Source organism: Nuphar pumila, chromosome 1 (assembly GCF_984573655.1).
Source record: "Nuphar pumila chromosome 1, dmNupPumi1.hap1.1, whole genome shotgun sequence".
NCBI lineage: Eukaryota > Viridiplantae > Streptophyta > Magnoliopsida > Nymphaeales > Nymphaeaceae > Nuphar > Nuphar pumila.
In genome coordinates, this window is record NC_143249.1 from 175559981 (window position 1) to 175581098 (window position 21118).

General features: G+C 37.8%; 2 protein-coding genes across 3 annotated transcripts; both read left to right on the forward strand.

Moving 5' to 3' along the window:
• Positions 1 to 1913: 1913 nt before the first annotated feature.
• LOC149851346 (putative E3 ubiquitin-protein ligase RF298) lies at positions 1914 to 5937 on the forward strand. 2 transcript variants are annotated; one of them, XM_090000230.1, is made up of 3 exons: positions 1914 to 1978; positions 2463 to 4861; positions 5091 to 5937. In XM_090000230.1, the coding sequence occupies exons 2-3, from the start codon at positions 2582 to 2584 to the stop codon at positions 5622 to 5624; spliced, it is 2814 nt and encodes a 937-aa protein (XP_089856356.1). In that variant the 5' UTR covers positions 1914 to 1978; positions 2463 to 2581; the 3' UTR covers positions 5625 to 5937. The 2 variants fall into 2 exon arrangements, with proteins under 2 accessions (XP_089856356.1, XP_089856364.1); XM_090000238.1 differs by lacking the exon at positions 1914 to 1978 and adding an exon at positions 2117 to 2224.
• An 11919-nt stretch (positions 5938 to 17856) lies between these two features.
• On the forward strand, positions 17857 to 20641 carry LOC149851347 (uncharacterized). Its single transcript, XM_090008264.1, has 4 exons — positions 17857 to 18024; positions 18709 to 18787; positions 19977 to 20092; positions 20396 to 20641. The coding sequence occupies exons 1-4, from the start codon at positions 17857 to 17859 to the stop codon at positions 20639 to 20641; spliced, it is 609 nt and encodes a 202-aa protein (XP_089864390.1).
• Positions 20642 to 21118: the final 477 nt, after the last annotated feature.

Sequence of the window (21118 nt, forward strand, 5' to 3'; positions counted from 1 at the left end):
AACAGTCGCTACCCGGCTGAAGTCAGAGCTTACCATGAAACAGATGACGCCGAGGATGGCACATGATTTGAAGGGGGGTGCATGTTCCCTTGCGACTTACATTGTACAGTTGCACTTAGAGTCTGTTTTGCTTTTGTTGAGTCTGATGTAAGCTGCCCAGTTCAAGTGAATCAATACTCCGAAGGGGCAGCCCGTATACTTGAACTGTAATAGCCTACGGGTAAAATTGTGAATGAAGTAAATGCATTGAGCTTTCTTTTGTTCACCCTCGTTGTGATTGCTTCTTGTGATTGCAATTTCTCTCCCTCTATTCTCTTTTGCTTTCTTGCACTCTGATTACAAGCTTCCGCGATCGGCAAGCGAGCTGACAAGTAGGCTTGCGACGGTGGGGAAGGACCGTCGCGCCGCGCTGACCCATTGAAAGAAATAAGCCCGTGATAATAATATATCTATGCTAAATATGACACAGTGTTACATAAATCATTTTATTAGATTTTTGATGTTTTTTTAAAATTCTAACCATAAAATGTGTTTAGCATGATCGATTTACTAAAAATGTAGACTTGGATCATACATTTTGGATGAAAAAATGGTATTTGGAGCCTCAAACATTTATGAAAACGATAGGCTAGTGATTTTTGAAACCCTATAAAACACATCCATGCATCAAAATCAAATGTTCCAAGAACCAATTCCTTTAAAACAAGCATATATCACATCTGTAAGGTCAAAATTTCGAAAAAGCTCATAAAATCCAATAGCATGCTTCATTTAGCATTGTCCCGATTTAGCATGGATATATGTACATATAGAGGGAAATGAAAACTTAGAAAATGGATACCATACTAAATAAAATATGATATTAGATTTCTTGTGTTTTTTAAAACCGTACAGATGTGATCGATATACTTGTTTTTATAGAAATCATTTCTTGGAACATTTGATTCTGCACGAGTGTATTTTTTATAAGGTTTCAAAAATCATACACTTTTCATAAATTTTCAAGGTTCCAAACACCAATTTTTTCATCCAAAATGCATGAATAATATATTGATTCCTAATAAATCAATCATGCTGAACACATTTATGAGGTCAGAATTCAAAAAAAAAATACCAAAAATCTATTTTAGCATGATTCTCATTTTATAGTATTTACAAGTTACACCCATTTTTCAAAGTGCATAAGGATACCCTTGAAACAGGTCATCTTCGTACTTATATTCGCACTTACAGCAGTAAAAGAAATCAAATTAAAAAATCAACTGAAAAAAAAAATATTTCATAAATTTAAAAGTTGCATAATCACCTTTATTGTCTTTTACGCCATGGAATGTAATAAAAATTAAAAATTGTTGGTTAATTAAAACATAAACGAATGCGTGACTGAAAAATATTAGACCTTATTATTTGTAAAGTTTATTATATATATATATATAAGAAACATTTTTGATACCGTACATGACAAATTGACATTTAGTAATAGGAAAGAAATACCCAAGCATGCCCAACTAAAAGAAAAGAGAGATCTGTCTTCTCTTTATATCTTAATTAATAAATAAGAAAACATTTTAAAAATCAATAACTTCTAAAAGATTTTAAAAATTATGAAAATAAAAAGTTTAAAGGTATTTTAGTTATTAAAAAGAAAAGAAAACTAACTCCATGGTTTGTGGAAAAAGGGCGCTGTGCGCCCTTGACTCTATCAATTGTGCAAGATTAGAAAGTCATAATAACATACATATCAATATAATTCATGTTTAACTATGGTTGTAGACATAATTAGTTAACCATGGTTAATTGTTTTATTGAAAAAATAAAAATACCAACAAAATTGTGATTCTCCAAGCGTCAGTAGACGGGTGAAATATGAGGTCATGGGCATATATACGTTCATGGTAAAGTTCTCTCTCTCCATATAAAGAGTATTGAGAACCTCGCATTGTATTGTCTGAAGCCATGGAAATGCCCTTCTGATCAGGTAAGAAAGTTCAAAATAGGTATGTGGAAAAAAAATCTAATGGGAAAATCTCTAAATTTCTCACATGTTCCGATTAAATCCGTCCAAAATTTCTCTCGTTTTCTATATGGGTATCTTCTTTGATGATTTGGGTGTCGGAAATATGGGATAATAATTGATGGGTCGATCTTGATTTGATCTGATTTCCACTATAATTTGTGAAACTGCATGCCTCCTTGTGGATTGTTGTATCGTTCATGGATTTAGGTGATTGGATCTCGTTGATGGTTTATTGGTTTTCGTTTTTCTTGTTTTATATTGATGTTTTTTTGTTTAGTTTGATTGATGATGGTGTCCATGTATTCATCTATTATATCACGCTGTTAATCTTTCGCAGTTCTATTTTATATGCACTCGATTTTGTTCATGGATGTGCCGTTTCTTATTGATTATGGCATCTGATTGGTCATCTTCTTTTCTTTTCTTTGTTTTTTGTTTTGTTTAGGAATTTTATTGACAGGTCGTGTTTTCCATCAGAACTAGAACTGGGTGGTGGTCGATTTTAGGATTTGTTGGGAGATTAAGAATAGGGTATCAATTCCTTTTTTGTAATTTTGATCAAGAATGGCAGCGATGGTCGCAAGAGGTAGTCAATTGTCACCAACTGTTTCGGTCCAAGAAAAAGGAAGTAGGAACAAGCGCAAATTCCGCGCCGATCCGCCTCTCGTTTCTTGCTCCGATTGTGATCTCAATGCCAATAACAGTATTGGCAATCCGACAAACTGTCCTCCGCCGATGGTTGAGTTTCCGAGTTACGAATTTCCTGATAGGAGGAGCATGAACGACTCGTGTCTTGTTAAGGACAATTTCTGCAGTTTGTGTGGCTTTGTTCAGCAGCCTATCGATCTTGCTAAATCTGCTTCTCAAGAATCCCAAGCAAGGCCGGGCTTAGCGTACAACGAGTTCTTGCATACACAGGAGTCTCAAGAAGAATTAGATTCAAACGAGTTCCACGATGCCGATTGGAGTGACCTTACTGAGGCTCAACTTGAGGAGCTGGTCCTGAGTAATCTCGACACAATTTACCAAAGTGCAATTAAGAGGATAGCTTCAGGCGGGTATAGTCTGGATGTTGCAAAAAAGGCTGTGCTGAGATACGGGCGGTATTATGGTTGTGAAGATCCGGTATCCAATATTGTCGATAATTCACTTGCTTATCTTAAAGATGGAAAAGAAATGGATTCAAAAGATCAGTTCTTTCAGGATTTACCACAGTTGGAGAAGTACATTTTGGATGAGATGGTTTGTGTCTTGAGGGAATTGAGGCCATTTTTCAGCACAGGGGATGCTATGTGGTGCTTGCTTATTTGTGATATGAATGTGGCCCATGCATGTGCAATGGATGGTGATGCTATGGGAAATTTTGGTGGTGATGACAATGCAGAGCGATCCTCTGTTTCAGCAATTCCTCCATCAAAATATGTTATGCCTGTGAACCTGCCTGAAATCAGTGGTTCAAAAGCAAATCGACTGAATGATGGGTGCGCTACACCACCTGTGATGCCTGTTGTGAGTGGAATCCCCAATTTACCACCTGCAAGGTTTCCTTTCCCAAGAAATGCATCTTCTACTATTCAAAACACTGAAAATTTGCATTCTTTAGAACAGTTGCCAAATGAGACAGTGAGTTCAAATGAGGCAATGAGTTCCCCATGCTGTCCTATTTCCGTAATGTCAAAAGATGAAGATGCCATTGGGGATTCCAGAATTTCTTCTTTTTGTCTTCCAAAGGAGTCGTCAGTTATTAGCAAGGAACAGGTTGTAAGTACACCACAGCTATCTCTGTCAGATACAAAATATTCATCAGAAGCATTTAGGTTAGATTCCCATAGAAAGCACCATTTAAATAATTTCAAAAGAGTACATTTTAGACTGAAGTCTGATCAAGCTGAAAATAGCCATCGAGGCAATGTTGCTAAAGCTTCATCAAAATCAGGCAGGAGCAATAAATCTGGTGGTGCAATCTTGGATAGAAAATGGAATTCTGAATCTAGTTCCAGTTCCACAACTATAAAAGGTCCTCCGCCGGCATACACTTCGGTTGGTTTTGGTACATCACAATTAGGCCTTAACGCAGGAAATCTGAACTTTTTTGCAAGTTCTGGAGTGTCTGCCAATGGAGGATTCTTCCAAAATAACTTGAATGGTCCATTGGCTTGTCCTCTGACAAATACTGATCTTTCTTTGTCACTCTCTACCAAGGGAAATGAAGTTGTAGAATTGAATTCGAAGGTCCCTGATGTTCCTAAGGAGGCTGCAGTTGGTGGTTGTACACAACATTCATCATATCAAATCTTTGGCCACAGTGCTCTGCCTGATGCAAAGGATGAGAAACTGCTGAGATTGGTACACTATGCACAAGATTTACAAACTCAGCTCCAAGAGTGGACAGAATGGGCACAGCATAAGGTTATGCAGGCTGCTCGAAGGTTGAGCAAGGACAAAGCTGAACTTAAGTCCTTGAGGCAAGAAAAGGAAGAAGCAGCTCGAATAATAAAAGAGAGGCAAGCACTGGAAGAGGGCACCGTGAAGAAGCTTACAGACATAGAGACTGCAATCGTTAGGACTAATTCCCAGCTTGTGCATGCTAGTGGTGTTACACATAGGCTGGAGCTGGAGAATCTAGAGTTGAGGAAAGCTATGGAGGCTGCCAAAGTGCATTCTGAAGAAGCAGCTGCAAATTGCCTAGAAATTTCAAGAAGAGAGATGAAAACCCTGAAGAAGATCCATTCTTGGGAGAGGGAGAAAGAGTTATTTCAAGAGGAACTTACAACTGAAAGGCATAAATTCTCTCAGTTACAGCACCAACTGTTGCAGGCTAAGGAGTGTTTGGCACAGCTTGAGGTTTGTTAAGATTCTTTCTGTTATTAAGGTGGTCTAAGATTTAGTTTTAGCATGAGTTGTTATCTTCCTTGCTTTCAATATATTCAAATTCTGGTCCATAGGTTTTTCTTAGAAAAGTTATCATTTGTTTGCCTTGCACACAATGTATTCATTCTAGTCTGTAGGTTTTTATTAGAAAACGTTCACACAGCAGGATATGATGTAAATTGTTCTATTTGAAATCTTACAGGCTAAATGGAGACAGGAAGAGAAAGCAAAAGAGGAAGCTCTTATGCGGCTCAATTCTGAAAAAGTGGAAAGGAGGCAACTTGAGTACACATCTAAGTTGAAGGAAGATGCAATACGTACAAAGGCAGAAACAGATTATCAACAATACAGAGATGACATTCGGAGTCTTGAAAGTGAGATTGCACAATTAAGATTGAAGACTGATTCATCAAAGATTGCCGTGCTTAGGTGGGGTGACCATAGCTATGCCTCACGCCTGGCAGACAATAAAACCGCCCAAAAACTTAAAGATGGGAATCTTCAACTTGCTTGTGATTTTTTAGACCTGCAAGACTCACAAATTGGAGATGTGCAACGTGAGCGGGAATGTGTCATGTGCCTGACAGAGGAGATGTCTGTTGTTTTTCTTCCTTGTGCACACCAAGTCGTGTGTACCAATTGCAATGAGCTTCATGAGAAGCAAGGCATGAAGGATTGCCCTTCTTGTAGGGCTCCCATCCAACAAAGGATTTCTGTGCGTTTTACAGACTCTTAAGTCTACCTATGCTGTCTGAACTCAGATGCATGAAGATTTTAATAATGATAGTGGGTTGTTACTGAATAAGAAACAAAATCATTGCCATACTAAAAAAAGAGAAAAAAAAGAAAAACGAGATTAAAGCATTCTGTTTCATATTTTAGCCTCCAGTTGTATGGTGATGCATATATAGTCTACCGTAAATTTTCATGGTATGCTTTGGTTGTTAACTGTGATGTTTCTATGGGAGAGTAATTGTTTTTGGGTTCTTTGCAGTTGATACATGTTGTTATGTTGGCTTCTTTACCGTAAAAACTTCTATGACTTTTCATATGACGTGACTTGTTTTCTCTTTCTAGATTATAACTGCATTATAACTGTACAATATAGGCATACCCTATTTGAATCTTCGGGAGGATCCAATTAACTTGTAATGGAAGGAGTTTTTAGTTTAATATGGCCCTCATGATCTTAAATTTTGACAGAAGCCACTTCAGTTTTCTTCTCTCCTCGATCTTTATGTTACATATATTTCCACTTGCATTGTTAAATTCATTTGTCTCTGTTATGGTCGTCCTTTAGATATTACATGATAGCAGATTGGACTGCGTATTGCTAATGTTCTTTTGTTTGGCAGTGCATTTAGTGTCATCCCTCTGGTATTTTGACCATTTTATTTTCTGTCATCCTCTTTTTCTTCATAAAACCTAAACCTAAGTCTGATGTTTCTCATGGAAGATTCTTCTCATTCTTTTCTATATCATTTGCTTTTCATTTGTCTCCTCATCCATTGTGCTCTTTCTTTCGTTTCTGATTACATGCATTTAATCTGCTTGTGAATGTTATTTATTATCAGCCACTAAATGCAACAATCTCAAGTTGCGTCTTTTTTTCTTTTTCAATCTTTAATGTTTTCAATGTTCAGAATTTCAGTTTGTCCAGAAAACAGAAATTGGAAAGGAGAGTGAAAGAAAACTTAGGCAAGCATTTCTATAAGGCTGCATCATGCATGAAGTTTTACTTAGGAAAACAACAGAAAATCTTGTTTGATTTCTATTGCTCTTGTTTATACAAGTTTGTCCTCCTTCGATGCCTGTCTTCTGAAATGACAAATTGTTACTTCCGTTGGTGGTTAGCTGATACAAGGCATCTCAAGCCACTGATCATACAACTCTCTTGTCCATTGAGGGAGAGTTGGTTCAGGATTATGAAACGGTTCTTTGTTCCATCTTGCAGATGGTTTATTAGAAACCATTTTCTGATGGCTTTTATGAATGCTACTCTTGTCAGCAAGATTGCCAAGAGTTGAAACTCCTTTCAGTCTTTCACATATTTTCCATTGACTTGCCTCAGCTGAGTAAGTCATTGCAAATTCAACTGGTTTCTTGGATTTTTTATTCACTCTACCTAACAAGCTTCAAAAGGGGCATAAAGAGTACAAGAACTAAAGAACCATACACCATCCACTTTCCTTGAAAACACTACCTTTCATCTTCTGTGAAGGTAATCACGTTGGCTTAATGGATAAGGTGATTTGCTTATTACTGCTCTTTCTGAACAACTTAATTCATTCATTTTGTGAGATTAGGATTTTTTTCCTTTTTTTCAGAGTACATAAAAATGTGAGCTTAGGATGTTATACTGTTAGTAGGATGGCTTGAAGTGATTTTCAAAGAGATCTTGAGAGGAAAATAATTTGGACTTCAACAGGTTCCTTCCACTTATCGTAGGGAGATGAGACCCGGCTAATGAGTAAAAAATTTGATGGTCATATGAGATTACAACAGCATCCAAATGAAAACCTATATGATGCTACAGTACACCAAGTCAGTCATGTCACTCTCTAAAGTTATGTTTAAGCAATTTTTTTGCTCTTGTTAACCAAAATTGTAGCCATGAATCTTAGTGATGTGTACACAAGGCTGCTCTTCTCACTCGACTGGCAACCTTTTGCATTATACAACTAATTTCAGGACTCGCTATTTTGTTGATGTTGAAGATATCATTTATACATTTCAGGTAAATTCTGATTATCGATCCCATACTTGGGTAAGGAAATGCGAGATTGATGGATTTTGAATGATCTCCCTAACCTTTAGATGTGAAATTGATGGATTAGTTAGAGTTAACTTGAGCTAGTACATCATCTTATCATTCAAGATTGCAGCTTAATGTCTGACACCATAGGTGGATACCATATTACCTTATGGAAGTCTTCTGGTTGTTGTACGTACCTTGATGGTTCTACATCTGCCTAGATTATTGTGTGTATAAATTTTGCATTGGTTATTGATGTCACCGAGAGATATCCTCGTGTATCTCTGGTATCATTTTTGTTTCTTTTGTTGCTACACTTCTCAGATTATGATCAAGCATCCCCAGGTTTAAGGTTTATGACCGGCAGTAGTACTCAAGTTTCTTGCTGATTGTGAAACCAGTGAACAGCCGAAGCTGTCTTTCAAGATATAGTTTTCTTGGGTAAAGGAGCATATAACTCATTTCCACATCAATGAAAATATATGTGCTCAGGTATCTATGCCCAACAGGGCTATGAAAGTCTGCTGTATTCTATGCATCAATTGTCATCTGGGTAACAAGTTTATGGATATTGAGGTTCTGCAATGCCTGTTGAGCTTGAGAGATGGAGGCAGGGAAGCTTGCTGGTCTGACTTGTTTGACCTGGATTTTGACCAACATTTTGAGCACTGTCCCCATGCAGCCAGTTGAATGGTTAGCCTGGGATTCACTGGCTGATGGCCTGCCAATGGGTCAGTCATGGCCCAACCCCCCAAACACAACACAGCCAGCCTGTTTGCCCCACCTGTTCAAATGTGCAGGACAGCCTGTAGTTTATAGGTGTCCTGGCCCATCTGAGCTGGGTTTAGGTCCTTGTCCTGGATGGACTTGGCCAACCGTTGCCCACCCTAGTTGTAGGAAGCTTTTGAAAGCCATGTACTTAGGCTTTGTAGACACCATTAGCCTTGCTTCAAAGTTTGTTCATCTGCCACTGCACCAGATCTTGAAATGTATTTTTTGGTGATGAATTTTGAATCGTCCCAATCTAGAAAATTTGTCAGTACTTCAAACTTCTAAAGCAAACTTTCCTAGCTATTCTGAATCTTCATCACAAGGATCCTTTGTTCAATTTTCATTTTCAACTCCGGAATCAGTAGCTAAAATTGGTGCATGCAATTCTAGCCTGTTCCTGGCTTAAATGTTACATCTTTTATCTGCGCGATTCTTTTATCTGGCTCTCCTACTATCGACTTATCATTCATCATTATTAGATGAACATATATAGGTGAAAATGCATCATTTAGTGCCTAGTGCCCCCAGAACATAAGCGAATGTTTCATGTGCAGCTAGCTGAACTTCTGCTAGAGTCTGTGTCTAAAAATATTACGTGCGAAGAAATTTCTAGAATGTAGGAATATCCAAGCAGCAGAGAAGTCTCTTAGATTTTTAAAGTTTTTTTTCTTATTGGCAATCTACGCTGAGGCACACCTCGACCAGTTACATCGGACCAACATTACAACTTAAAAGCAATCTGGATGACGAAGCCAATCAGGTAGCTTATCTTTACAACAATGCAAGGAACCAGCTTTAGCTAGCCAATTGGCTACATAATTATTCTGTTTATCTATCAGAACGCAATCTGATCCTGCTATACTGAAATAGCAATCCCATTAGCTCACGATTAATAACATTGGTTTTTAATCTTCTTTCAATCAAACAGTTTGTATCAGTCGCAAAGATTCTATAACCACATTGCTCTCTTTTGGAATGTCATTTAGAATCTCCTTCCACACCACCCATTTACTACAATTGTATGCACCTTTCGCTAACAATCTATCTCAAACTAATGGCTTGACAATTGATGGAACCTACAGCCTTTCGAATGGACCATCTCCAAAGCCGTTGTTGAAGCATTCCACGGAGACGGTCTTGATTGAACCTGTTCTTAGGCACACCTTTGAGAAGATGACTGGACTGTAGTTTCATTTGTGAGGGTCCTGCACAAAATTAGCATTAACAGAACATATGTATAGGTTGGAATCATCAATCATAGGAACCAGTTTAATGGCTCTCATACCTTCATACTCAGCCCTACTTAGAATCCCCTTCATCACTGAAATCAACAGTTCATTCCCAGCCCAAGGATCAACCCAGCCTTCTGTTGGGAAAAAACTGGCTTTCCCACAAGTGTGAATCGATGAAGGCAATACAACGATGATAGTGGAAGAAAGGTAAACCAACAGCGAAAACAAAAAACAACACACAAATTTACGTGGTTTTCTCTCAAACCGAGGTATGTCCACGGCGACCAATAAGTCAACACATTCCACTATTTTCAAACAGAAATTACAAAGTGGCTAAAAGGCATAAGCCTTACAAATACACACGGTGTAACGAAGAATAAACAAAGCGGATATACCTCACTGAAGAACAAAGAACGAATGTTCTGAAGATCCAGCCTCACGAAGCTGTCCTGAAAGAAGTATAGCAACACTTCTTGCTTTGTACTCTTCACACCCTTTCGGTGCCCTAAAAAGTATTTCTCACACTTTCTTCCTGTTTTTCAGCTCTCTCTTTCTCTCTTTCATCTATCCTTTAAATAGAGGACGAGACCCACATTTAATGCAGAAGACAAAACATCTTACACAACTTACAATGCACCTGAATCACCTTATCACAAATCGCTATCCAGCGAGTACTATAAATCGCTATCCAGCGAGTACTGAAACAAATCATTATCCAGCGAATACTACAAATCGTCATCCAGCGAGTATTGAAACAAATCGCTATCCAGCGAGTACTAAAACAAATTGCTATCTAGCAAATACTGCAAAACGCTATCGAGCGAGTACTGAAACAAATTGCGATGCAACTTAAAGCACTAACCACAAATCGACATCGATAAATCGCTGATCCTTAAAACTCTGAACAACTGAATCGTCATTCAGTTGTGAGGACTTCTACAAATCGCTATCCAGCGAATACTCCAAATCGTCCTCGAGAAGATTAAGCATCGGGTTCAAGAATTTTGCCGCGATAATGAATATGCATCAAACTACTGATGATGCCATAAATAATCAGTTATCAGACGATCCATTTTCAAGATAGATGGGTCCCATAAAGAGGAAAACCCAACAATTATCCTCCTTCCCGACTTATGAGGAGACTTTCTACCATTCCTGCTAGTAATCGACACTTCTCAAGCTTGTCCTTGGGCAATGCCTTAGTCAACATATCTGATGTATTATCATCAGTGTGAACTTTCTCAAGTTGCAACAATTTATCATTCAAGACATCTCGAATCCAGTGGTATCGAACATCAATATGTTTTGATCTTGAATGAAATGAGGAATTCTTACTCAAGTGAATTGCACTTTGGCTATCATAGCGAAGAACATACCTTTCTTGCTTCAAGCCCAACTCTTGCAAAAATTTCTTCAACCACAATAATTCCTTACTTGTTTCTATAATGACGATGAACTCAACTTCTGTGGTGGAGAGAGCTACACATTTCTGTAATTTTGACTGTCATGCAACTGCTCCCCTGCAAAAGTAATCAAATACCCAGAAGTAGATTTTCTACTATCGACATCACCGGCCATATCAGAATCTGTGAACCCATCAAGAATAGGTTCACCATTTCCAAAACACAGACTCATCTTCAAAGTGCCCTGAAGATACCTTAGAATCCATTTCACTGTTGCCCAATGTTTTTTTCCTGGATTTGATAGAAATCAATTAACAACTCCAACAACATAAGCTATGTCTGGTCGAGTACAGACCATAGCATACATCAAAGAACCTACTGCCAAAGCATAGAGAATTTTTTGCATCTCAATTTTTTCTTCATCATTTGCAGGATATTGACTTGAGCTAAGTTTGAAATGCGCTGCAAGAGGACAATTAACAGGCTTTGCTTTATCCATATTGAACCTCTCAAGAACCTTTTTGATATAATTCTCTTGCGATAACCAAATCAACCCATCCCAAGAATCTGCTTTGCTGAACCTAAATCCTTCATGGCAAAGGTCTCACTCAGCTCCAACTTCAGCTTGCTTATCCTGCTGATGTCTTGGCCTACAATCAGCATATCATCCACATAAAGCAGGAGAATGGTAAAATTTTCATCTAAAGATTTTTTTACAAACACACAATGGTCTGTGGAGGTTCTTGAATATCCATGCTTAATTATAAAAAAATAAAACTTCTTATACCACTGCCTTGGTGCTTGCTTCAATTCATAGAAGCTTTTCTTCAGCTTGCAGACAAGGTGTTCTTTGTCCTTGTCAATGAAGCCTTCAAGTTGCTCCATATAAACTTCTTCTTCCAAGTCACAATGCAGAAATGCAGTCTTTACATCAAGCTGCTCAACTTCTAAGTTCATTGTTGTTGCCATACCGAGCACAGTTCGGATGGAGGGCATCTTCACAACTGGTGAGAAGATCTCATCAAAGTCAACTCCCTTTTTTTGACCAAAACCTTTCACGATAAGTCGTGCCTTGAATCTAGGTTGAGAGACGTTCCTATCAATCTTCTGCCTGAAGACCCACTTGTTTTTCAACACCTTATTCTCTTTAGGTGGCTTTACCAAATCAAAGGTGTGATTCTCATGCAATGAACTCATTTCATCTTTCATTGCCTTGAGCCACTCAGACTTGTTTTCATTCTTCAAAACTTCTTGAAAAGTTTCTGGCTCTCCTTGATATGTAATCATTACATACTCATTCGATGAGTATTTTCTAGATGATTGTTTTTCTCGAGTGAACCTCCTTACTAGAGTCCGAGGAAGTGGCTCTTGGGGTACTGGCTCCCCTTCAATTTCTGTCTCAGCACTTTCTTCATCAGCATCATTATAAGGAGGTGACATCTCCTCCATGAAATCATGAACAACTGGTGCATCAAGGGGATCTAAGTCAACAAGATCACCTTTACTGAACTCTGATGGCTGAGACTTACCAATGTCTTCAATGGCCTGATCTTTCAAGAAGACAACATCTCGACTTCTGACCACCTTCTTATCAACAGGGTCATACAGTCTGTAGCCAAATTCTTCGTTGCCATAACCAAGAAATATGCATTGCTTGGCCTTTGGATCAAGCTTGAACCTCTCTTCCTTTGGAATATGAACAAAATCTCTGCAGCCGAACACTCTTAAGTGATCATAGGAAGCTTCTTTCTCAGTCCAAACTTTCTCTGAAACATCTCCCTTCAAGGGATTAGAAGGAGACAAGTTAATAAGATCAACTGTTGTCCTCATTACCTCACCCCAGAAAGATCTTGTCAATTTAGAGTGTGACAACAAATAGTTGACTCACTGAAAAATGGTGTGATTCATTCTCTCAGCAGCTTTATTCTGTTGAGGCGTCATCCTCACAGTTCTTTCATGCTTGATGCTATGATTCATGCAATACTGATCAAATGACTCAATGTATTCGTCACCATTATTCGAGCGAACATATTTCAATTGTCTGCTAGTTTCTCTTACAGCCATGGCCTAAAAATGCTTGAATACATCTAGAACTTGATCTTTAGTTCTCAGTATATAAGCCCAGACTTTCCTAGAGTGATCATCTATGAAAGTCACAAAATATACTGCACCACCAAGTGTCTTGACCTTCAAAGGTCCACACACATTAGAATGTACAAGATCTAGAACATGAGATTTTCTAGATGCAATGCTTCTATGAAAAGAAACCCTATTCTGTTTATCATGGAAGCAATGAACACATGGTTCCAAAGATGTACCTTCTGCCCCTACTAGGAGCTCTTTCTTGACCAAGACTTGCAGCCCCTTCTCGCTCACATGCCCGAGCCTTTTATGCCATAACTCTATGGACGAGTCATTCTCCACAACATTCACAACACTCTTGCAGATCTTTGCTTGCAAAGGGTAGATGAAGCATGTCTTCATTCCTCTTGCTACCACCAAGGAGCCTTTGGTTAACTTCCACCTTCCGTCACTGAAGGTGTTGTTGTAGCCTTCATCATCCAACTTTTCGGCAGAGATCAGATTCAGTCGGATGTTCGGTACATGCCTAACATCTTTGAGCAACAATTTGCAACCAACGTTTGTTTCCAAGTAAATATTGCCTATGCCAACAATCTTTGACACATCTTTATTTCTTATTCGAACATTCCCGAAATCATCTTGCGAATAGGAAGTGAAGAAATCAGCACGCAAGGTAACATGAAATGAAGTTCTAGAATCAATTATCCAATCAGTCTCTTGACCGATCAAATTGATGTTAATACTATCACAGATAACCATGAGCTCTCCATCTGTGACTGCAGCTGTGACACTTTGCTTTTCTTTTTGTTCTTCTCCTTGAACTTGAGCTTCCTACACTCCTGCTTCATGTGTTTTTTCTTGTGGCAATAATAACACTCCATATCTTTCTTTGAACTCGAGTGTGAGTGATCTTTGGATTTGTCACGATAATGTAAAATCTTGTTCTTACTCCTTCTTCTCTCCCGATTTTCAATCTCAAGTGCCTCAGAGAGAAAAGAACTTGATGATTTTCTCCTTGTTTCTTCATTCAACAGACTGTTGGTAACTTGGCTCATCGTTACCATTCCATCAGGTGCGAAGTTACTAACTGTGACCACCAAGGTTTCCCAACTCTCAGGAAGGGAACTAAGAAGCAACAAAGGCTCCGTGAATGTCGATTTTCTCATGTGAATTTCTGAAATTTTCATTTTGATCAACCATGGTGTTTGTCGATTTTCCCATGTGAATTTTTGGAATTTTCATTTTGATCAGCCATGTCATTGTTTGACATAAAACGTTTAATTGGTGTTTGCCGATTTTCCCATGTGATAAGTTGATGAGATTTTCATTTTGATCAGCACATGTTATTGATGGGATTAAAAAGTTTAATTGGTAGTTTTCTTTAGAATGACATGTGATATCATTATTCAGTGGAATGTGCAAGCAATTGAATTTGGTATATGCGTGTAAACATAGGCTATCCGGTTAAAGAAAATTTTCATGTTTTCTGGATGTCTATGTGAATACAAAAGAAAAAAAAAGAGAAACCGAATTTTCTTAAATTGTTTTTCATTGAGTGTAAGATGATTTTTTTCAGTAACTGGATTAGCAATATATATTTTGTAAGAAGTGCAGTTTTTTTTTAAACAGTCCAGCCGGTGTGTTGGTTTGATCATACAGAAAATGTGTAACACGTGGTCATTTTTAACATAATTGTTTTTTTTAATCGGGCTTATAAAAAAAAAAGCCTCACATATGATGCAACTCGTGACCGCCAGCTAAAATTTGAGTTCTAGTAAACTAAGATTTGGTTTCAAATGTTCATTTTCAATTAGTGATTTAATTCAATGTATTATATATATATATATATATATATATATTTAACGATATAGGCATTTTATGAACTACATAGTGATCTGTGATTAATACTTGTGTATGGTGTCAAGCTTTAAAATCTGCGATTTTAAAGTATATATTTATGAAAAATGATATGATAAAATTGGTAATTTAAATTCTATATGATGTGTTAATTGACTAGGCCAATTTGGCTCAGAAACTAATCATGATTTAATTTGGGTTTTGTATATGTTATAAGTTCTAATGAAAATTTGTAACATTAGTCTTGCTTATGTGTTTTAAGGCTGCAAATTCTCATTAAGTGAAGTTAATGATTATGTTACAAATTAGCTTCTTGTATATAATGTGCATTTTTTACCATAACCTGTATGAATTGTCAAGACACATCATAAATATTATTTGATGGCACGAATATTGTGCCTTATGGAATGGTGCAGTTGTTCAAATATGAAAAGTTAACTTTTGATGCATATTTGATAGCAAAATGTGTGATCAATGACTAATAAATATGACTTGTGTAGAGTGGTAAATGCATCACGATAAGAATGTGATACACGTGTATGTTAATTGATAAAATGCAAAGATATTGTGAATGTGATATACATGCATGTTAATTGACAATTTGCAAAGAAAGTATGTGCTAATGCATTGTCCTGAGACATTTTAAGCATGATATTGAAATTGTGGCTCACATGATAGTGAAAAACACAAAATATGTGATAAAAAAGTATGCAACTGAATACGTTGTTAATTCTTGATGTTTAAACTTACGCACAAATGTTGTTTAATTATGCTTAGGGCATAATAAAGTGACATGTATGACAATAGATCCATTGAGAAACATTTTTGAAGGAAATATCTATGAGGGTATGCATGACCAAGATCAGGGATCCAGCTAAAACGGTAAATCTCTGTGAGGAGGTGCATTATCCAATACCAGGTAATTTGCTAAGACGGTAAATCTCTACGAGAAAGTGCATCATCTAAGACCAGGTAATCCAACTAGAGCGAAGACTCCCAATGAGGTTATACATTTCGAAAACAAGGTGATATGGAGTAAAATTTGTTTTTAAGACATAATAAATTTCAGTGAATAAGGCTTCAGTTGAATGAAAGATTGATATATTACGTTGAGGGTGTTGGGATTTCTCTCTTAATAAGTTTCGTTCCTCAACCAGGGCCGAAAACGATGTTCAAAGCTAAGGTAATAAGGCACAAATTATTTGAATGTAGTCCTTAGTTGTGTCTTCAATATGGATATTATCTATGTCGTATCCATAGAGATGGTTAATAAGCATGTTATATCATGTTATAAATGGATGACCTGGCATAAGTGTTGAATTTAGTTTTTAGTGGTTCTATGCCATGATATTTGATGTTTGATGTATGCTTGCTTTTATATACATGTACTTTAAATTGATATGTTTCTTTTTTATAAAAAGTGTGATTGACTCCGTAACTCGTTCAAGGTTTTTTAAAGAAGTTAAAATGTTTTAGCTGATGAAAATCTTTTTTTACCTCAAATTTGGGTTAAAAATCTTGGGGGTGTTGCAGTAATGAAGGACACCTTGGTGTTCAGCTCCAGCCTTATCGAAGCTCCTGGACGCCACCGGTTGGTGACGAGGGTTCGGCCTACCACTCTCCAAGCTTCTTTTCGGCAAATAACCTTCAAGCGTTCTTCACATTGGACTGATTATAAGAAACAATCTGTCCTTTAAGGATGCTAAGGATCAACCTTGTTTCAGAGGCAACTGAGCATTCAAGGCGTTGAACATATAGCAATACGAGAGACTGTGATCCGTCGTGTCTCCAGGAAACCTTGCAATGACCGACCAGCGCATGGGTTCCAAGAGTCTTTCATAGTGATCAGCTGGAATAGAGATACGAGGTTGAAGCTTAGAGGGCTCAGCTGGAAACACAACAATGGAGTTCACCTGATCCCTTCCACCTATGTCCACTATTCTGGCCCACGAAGATTTTATCTCTTAAGCAGGTCCTTGAATGCCCATCACCACATCTTTTCCCAACGGAACATGGTTGGTTGGTGTAGCCGCATTAACATCTCCATTAATGGAGTTGGTTGCAAGAGGATGCCAACCCCCTGGATCTATCGCTTGGTGGCCGTCCTCACCGTTTGTGCCCTCTCTTGAATCGATGTTCATCTTTTAAAGATGGTCAGCTTTTGATAATCTTTCATGAACTTGCTATTTTATTGGATTCCTGTATCTTGTATCATTGACGAAAGTTCAGTTATTCGTTCCTAGGAATTGGCTTCCATTTCGACGAAAGAAAAGAACACTAGTTTGGTCGTATTCATTCTCTGCAAAATATATGTTGCTTCTTGTAATTCAATACATGGTTTTACATTTTGGTGCTTTCGAATCGATAGTTGAACCGTGTGTCTGTAATATTACGAGAAATGAGAAAAGATCATTGCTAACTGGTGCCTTAATCTTTTAATTCCACCAAATCTACAGGCATTGTATCGAATAGCATAGAACTCTGTAGAATTCCCCGTTGTTTGACCCGTACTATCTATATTTTGCAAGAAATGAAGGAAGCAAATTTCGTGGGATTGAGACTCTAGGTTTCTGTGGTTCACAATTGATTCTGAGCAATTTTTAACTCCATGGCAATGAATTTCAATCACACCAACAGACATAGTTTGTTGAGAATGGCCAGGACATGGGCCTTAGCTAATTCAGAGTGCCTTTCTTTTTTGAGAAAGGATAAATTTTTATAATTTATTGGTTGTAACTTTCAACTTTCAGTTTGCTAGTGGAGAGTTACAAGGCATGAAACAGTTCTTTGCTTAGGATCCTGGATAGGAATATGAGTGGGTTCCGAAGGCACACAAGGGGGTCTACCCGGAATGCACAGGACGGTATGATGGTGTTGGATGTCGACCTCAATCAGCCTGCCTTGGTTGAAAACAGAGTTGAAGGGACGGCCACCGTGGTTGGACGGGCATTATCACCGATGAGTTACAGAAGGCAAGTTGCTCCAATTGATGTCGAGGCAATTGAAGATATCTCCTCCCCTAGGATCTTCGCTGAAGTAAGTATTGTGGACTATGACTTCATTATTTTTCTTTTTCTTTTCACATAGACTAAGTATGTTAACTTGGTTATACCAATATAATTGATCATTTTAACTTGGTGAAGGCAAATTGATTTTCAGAGTGGGTGGCTATACTTTTTCATGTGGAGATGTCACGATCAGGATCATTTCTGTTTTTTCATTTTTTGTTGATTTTAGACCTTTGAGTCAGAAATCTTGATAACAGGGCTTTTGAGTTTTACTTTCTGACCTGTGTTGGACATGATTTCCAGGGCCTTTTTAGAAAATTACGCTTATAGGGCACTTGCTAAATGGACATAGAGATGCCTAAAATTGGTCCAATATGCAAATGACTTTTTCGGTGGATCGAATAATAGTTAATTTGGTCTAAGATCAACCTGTTTTCATTTGAAAGGACTGTTAGTCTCACATAAGCATGCCGGCACATGTATCTGCTTTCTTAAGTAGAAGCACTCGCTGAATGGGCACATCTGATGCTTAAAGGATGGGGCAACATGCAAACAACTTGTTCTATGGATGGAATAGCGGTGGACTAAGATCAATCTATTCTCATTTGAAAGGACTCAGTTCTTCTATATGTACAATCCCATTCTTCTTTGTAACTTACTAAGGTTTCATGTGGGTGCATTCAGCCGTTTTTTCTTCTTTTCTTTGTGGTAGGCCAGGAATTTGTCCAGAGGCAATCGTGGTACAATGGTCGTGCTTGATGAAGATCCAGATGTTCATCCAAGTTATTCAGGTATATGTTTGAGCTTTGGTTAGTAAAACATATTCAAATGACCATCATATGCCATCAATAACCACAGCCATGAGCCACATCAATTTGTTAGATCACCTTTAATCAGAATGATCTGTACAAAAAATGACCCTATAAGATCAAGAGATCAAAGGGCTTAATGCGTGCCACATGTGAATACCTAAATCTAAAATTGTTGCCTGCACTAGGAATATGATTGAAATTGGATGATTGAAAATGAAATATCTATACCCAGAATGATCAAAAAAATAATCCAAATACTTAGCATCAGATGAATCATGAAAAACTTGAAACTCAAGATCTGTAGCTTAAAGAAATGAAAAAACCAACCATAAACATCCCTATGCCAGTCCAGTAAATCTAGTACATGTTTTTCTATAATTTGCACAAGAACCATTGAACTAGGCAAATTAACTACTATGAATGAAAAGAATGACTGCAGATTTACATTTAGGAGGATGACAAATTCAGAATAATATTCAACAAATTTTAGATGGTTTTGCTGATGTCAGCAGTTCATACAAGACATGTGTCAGCAGAATGTTGGAGCAGATGTAAACTCTTATTGTGCAAACAATTTGAAAATCTAAATAAATGAACAATTTGGATAGACATGCAAGCCCTGGGTTCAAAAATGATAATGCTCCTCTAATGCCATGTTCGAGTTAGAATAGAAAAGGGGAAGTGGTTACAAATTCAGCAAAATTCTTTCAGTGATTTAGGCACTTATGGTAAGAGTCAAATAGGCATAAATGCATAAAGTAAAACTCAAGACATAGTAAAACAGCAATATCCCTACTTCTTAGAAGTGTCCACATCCAAAATAAATTTTATCTCAAGGCACCTTGTCTCTGATATACAGTCCTCAATATGCTTGATCAATTGAGGCCTCATCTAGGTGCTATCCTTTGCTGTTCTGTGTATGCATATGCTGTTAAGATTGAGCTGGCAATGATGCCTCTTCATAGTCAAGTATGGGAATCTATTGAGTTTTAATTTGTAAAGAATTCAGTGCATTGTCATCTTTGTGCACCAACAGGTTGTTGAAATACACTTCTTTTTTATTAGCTCAGATAGAAGTATGAAAATTTTCTCAAGTATATGGGTTACATTGTTCTATGTTGGTATGACTATTTACAAGATCGATATCATTTGTTTCTCAATGAGGCAGTGGGAAATAGGCCTGCTAGAAGAGACAGAGACCACAGTCGGAAAAGGACTTCTACCAGCCAGGTAGTTAACAATTGTGATGATGAGAATGATGGTGGTCTTACCAGCAAGGCTAAGGTATGATTTTGCGCCTATTTCACAGTTTCACTTTCATGTGCTTTCTGCAACTGTTTAGCAACATGTCATAGCAAGGGCTCTATTTCTTGGATGCTTGAATCCTTGATTATAGAGGTTTGGTTATTTGTATGTTCACTTCTAATCTTTTCCATTTCTTTAGCTATTTCTGTCTCCTTTTATCTGTGCATAAAAAGCCTTTTCCACATCTTTGATATAGTTTTGCAACTCTAGCAGAAAAAGTTTCTGGAATGATTTAAGACATGCTCTCTATCATATTTTCATTTGGGTGTTCCCCATCTGTAGAGGCAGAACTTGGTGGAACATTCAAATTCTGAACCTGCGGATGCTGCACCAAAGGAAATGACCTTCACATGTGCAGTTTGCATGGACACATTGACTGAGCCAATGTCTACTATCTGTGGCCATATTTTCTGCAAGACTTGCATCAAGACCAGCATCAATGTTCAAAAGAAATGCCCTACCTGCAGGCGGAAATTGACAAACTGTAACATCCACCGTATCTACCTTCCTGGTAGCAGCATTGGGTGAACATGGCCATGTGGGTTTTACGTTTTTCTCTCTTGGATGTCTCATGATTTGTTAAGAAAAACTTCTGAAGTTCTTATCTCTTACCTGTAAATATCATCAACCGAATTTTGCAGAATAAGATTCAACTTGGCACTAAGGTATGTAAATACTCAGCAAATTTTACTGTCTGTATTGATACTCTTTTCTTTTGATATGTTAATGCCCTTGAACCTTTTAAACCAATGTCATAAATCTTGGTTTTGGGATTTTGTCAGCAAATCCCCAAGGGGTTAGCTTAGTTGGAGGGGACTTCAGCTGTCATTCAGGCAGTCGGGGTTCGATTCCTGTGGGCGGTAACCCCCTCCTTTAGCCGAAGCAAGCATAGGCCCTGGGGATGAGGGTACTCAGCCCTGGCGTTTTACGCCACCGGGATGGCGACAAAGTCTCCTGTTCCGGTTGCGGATTTTGTGAGGAAGGAAAATTCTTGTGATAAATGTG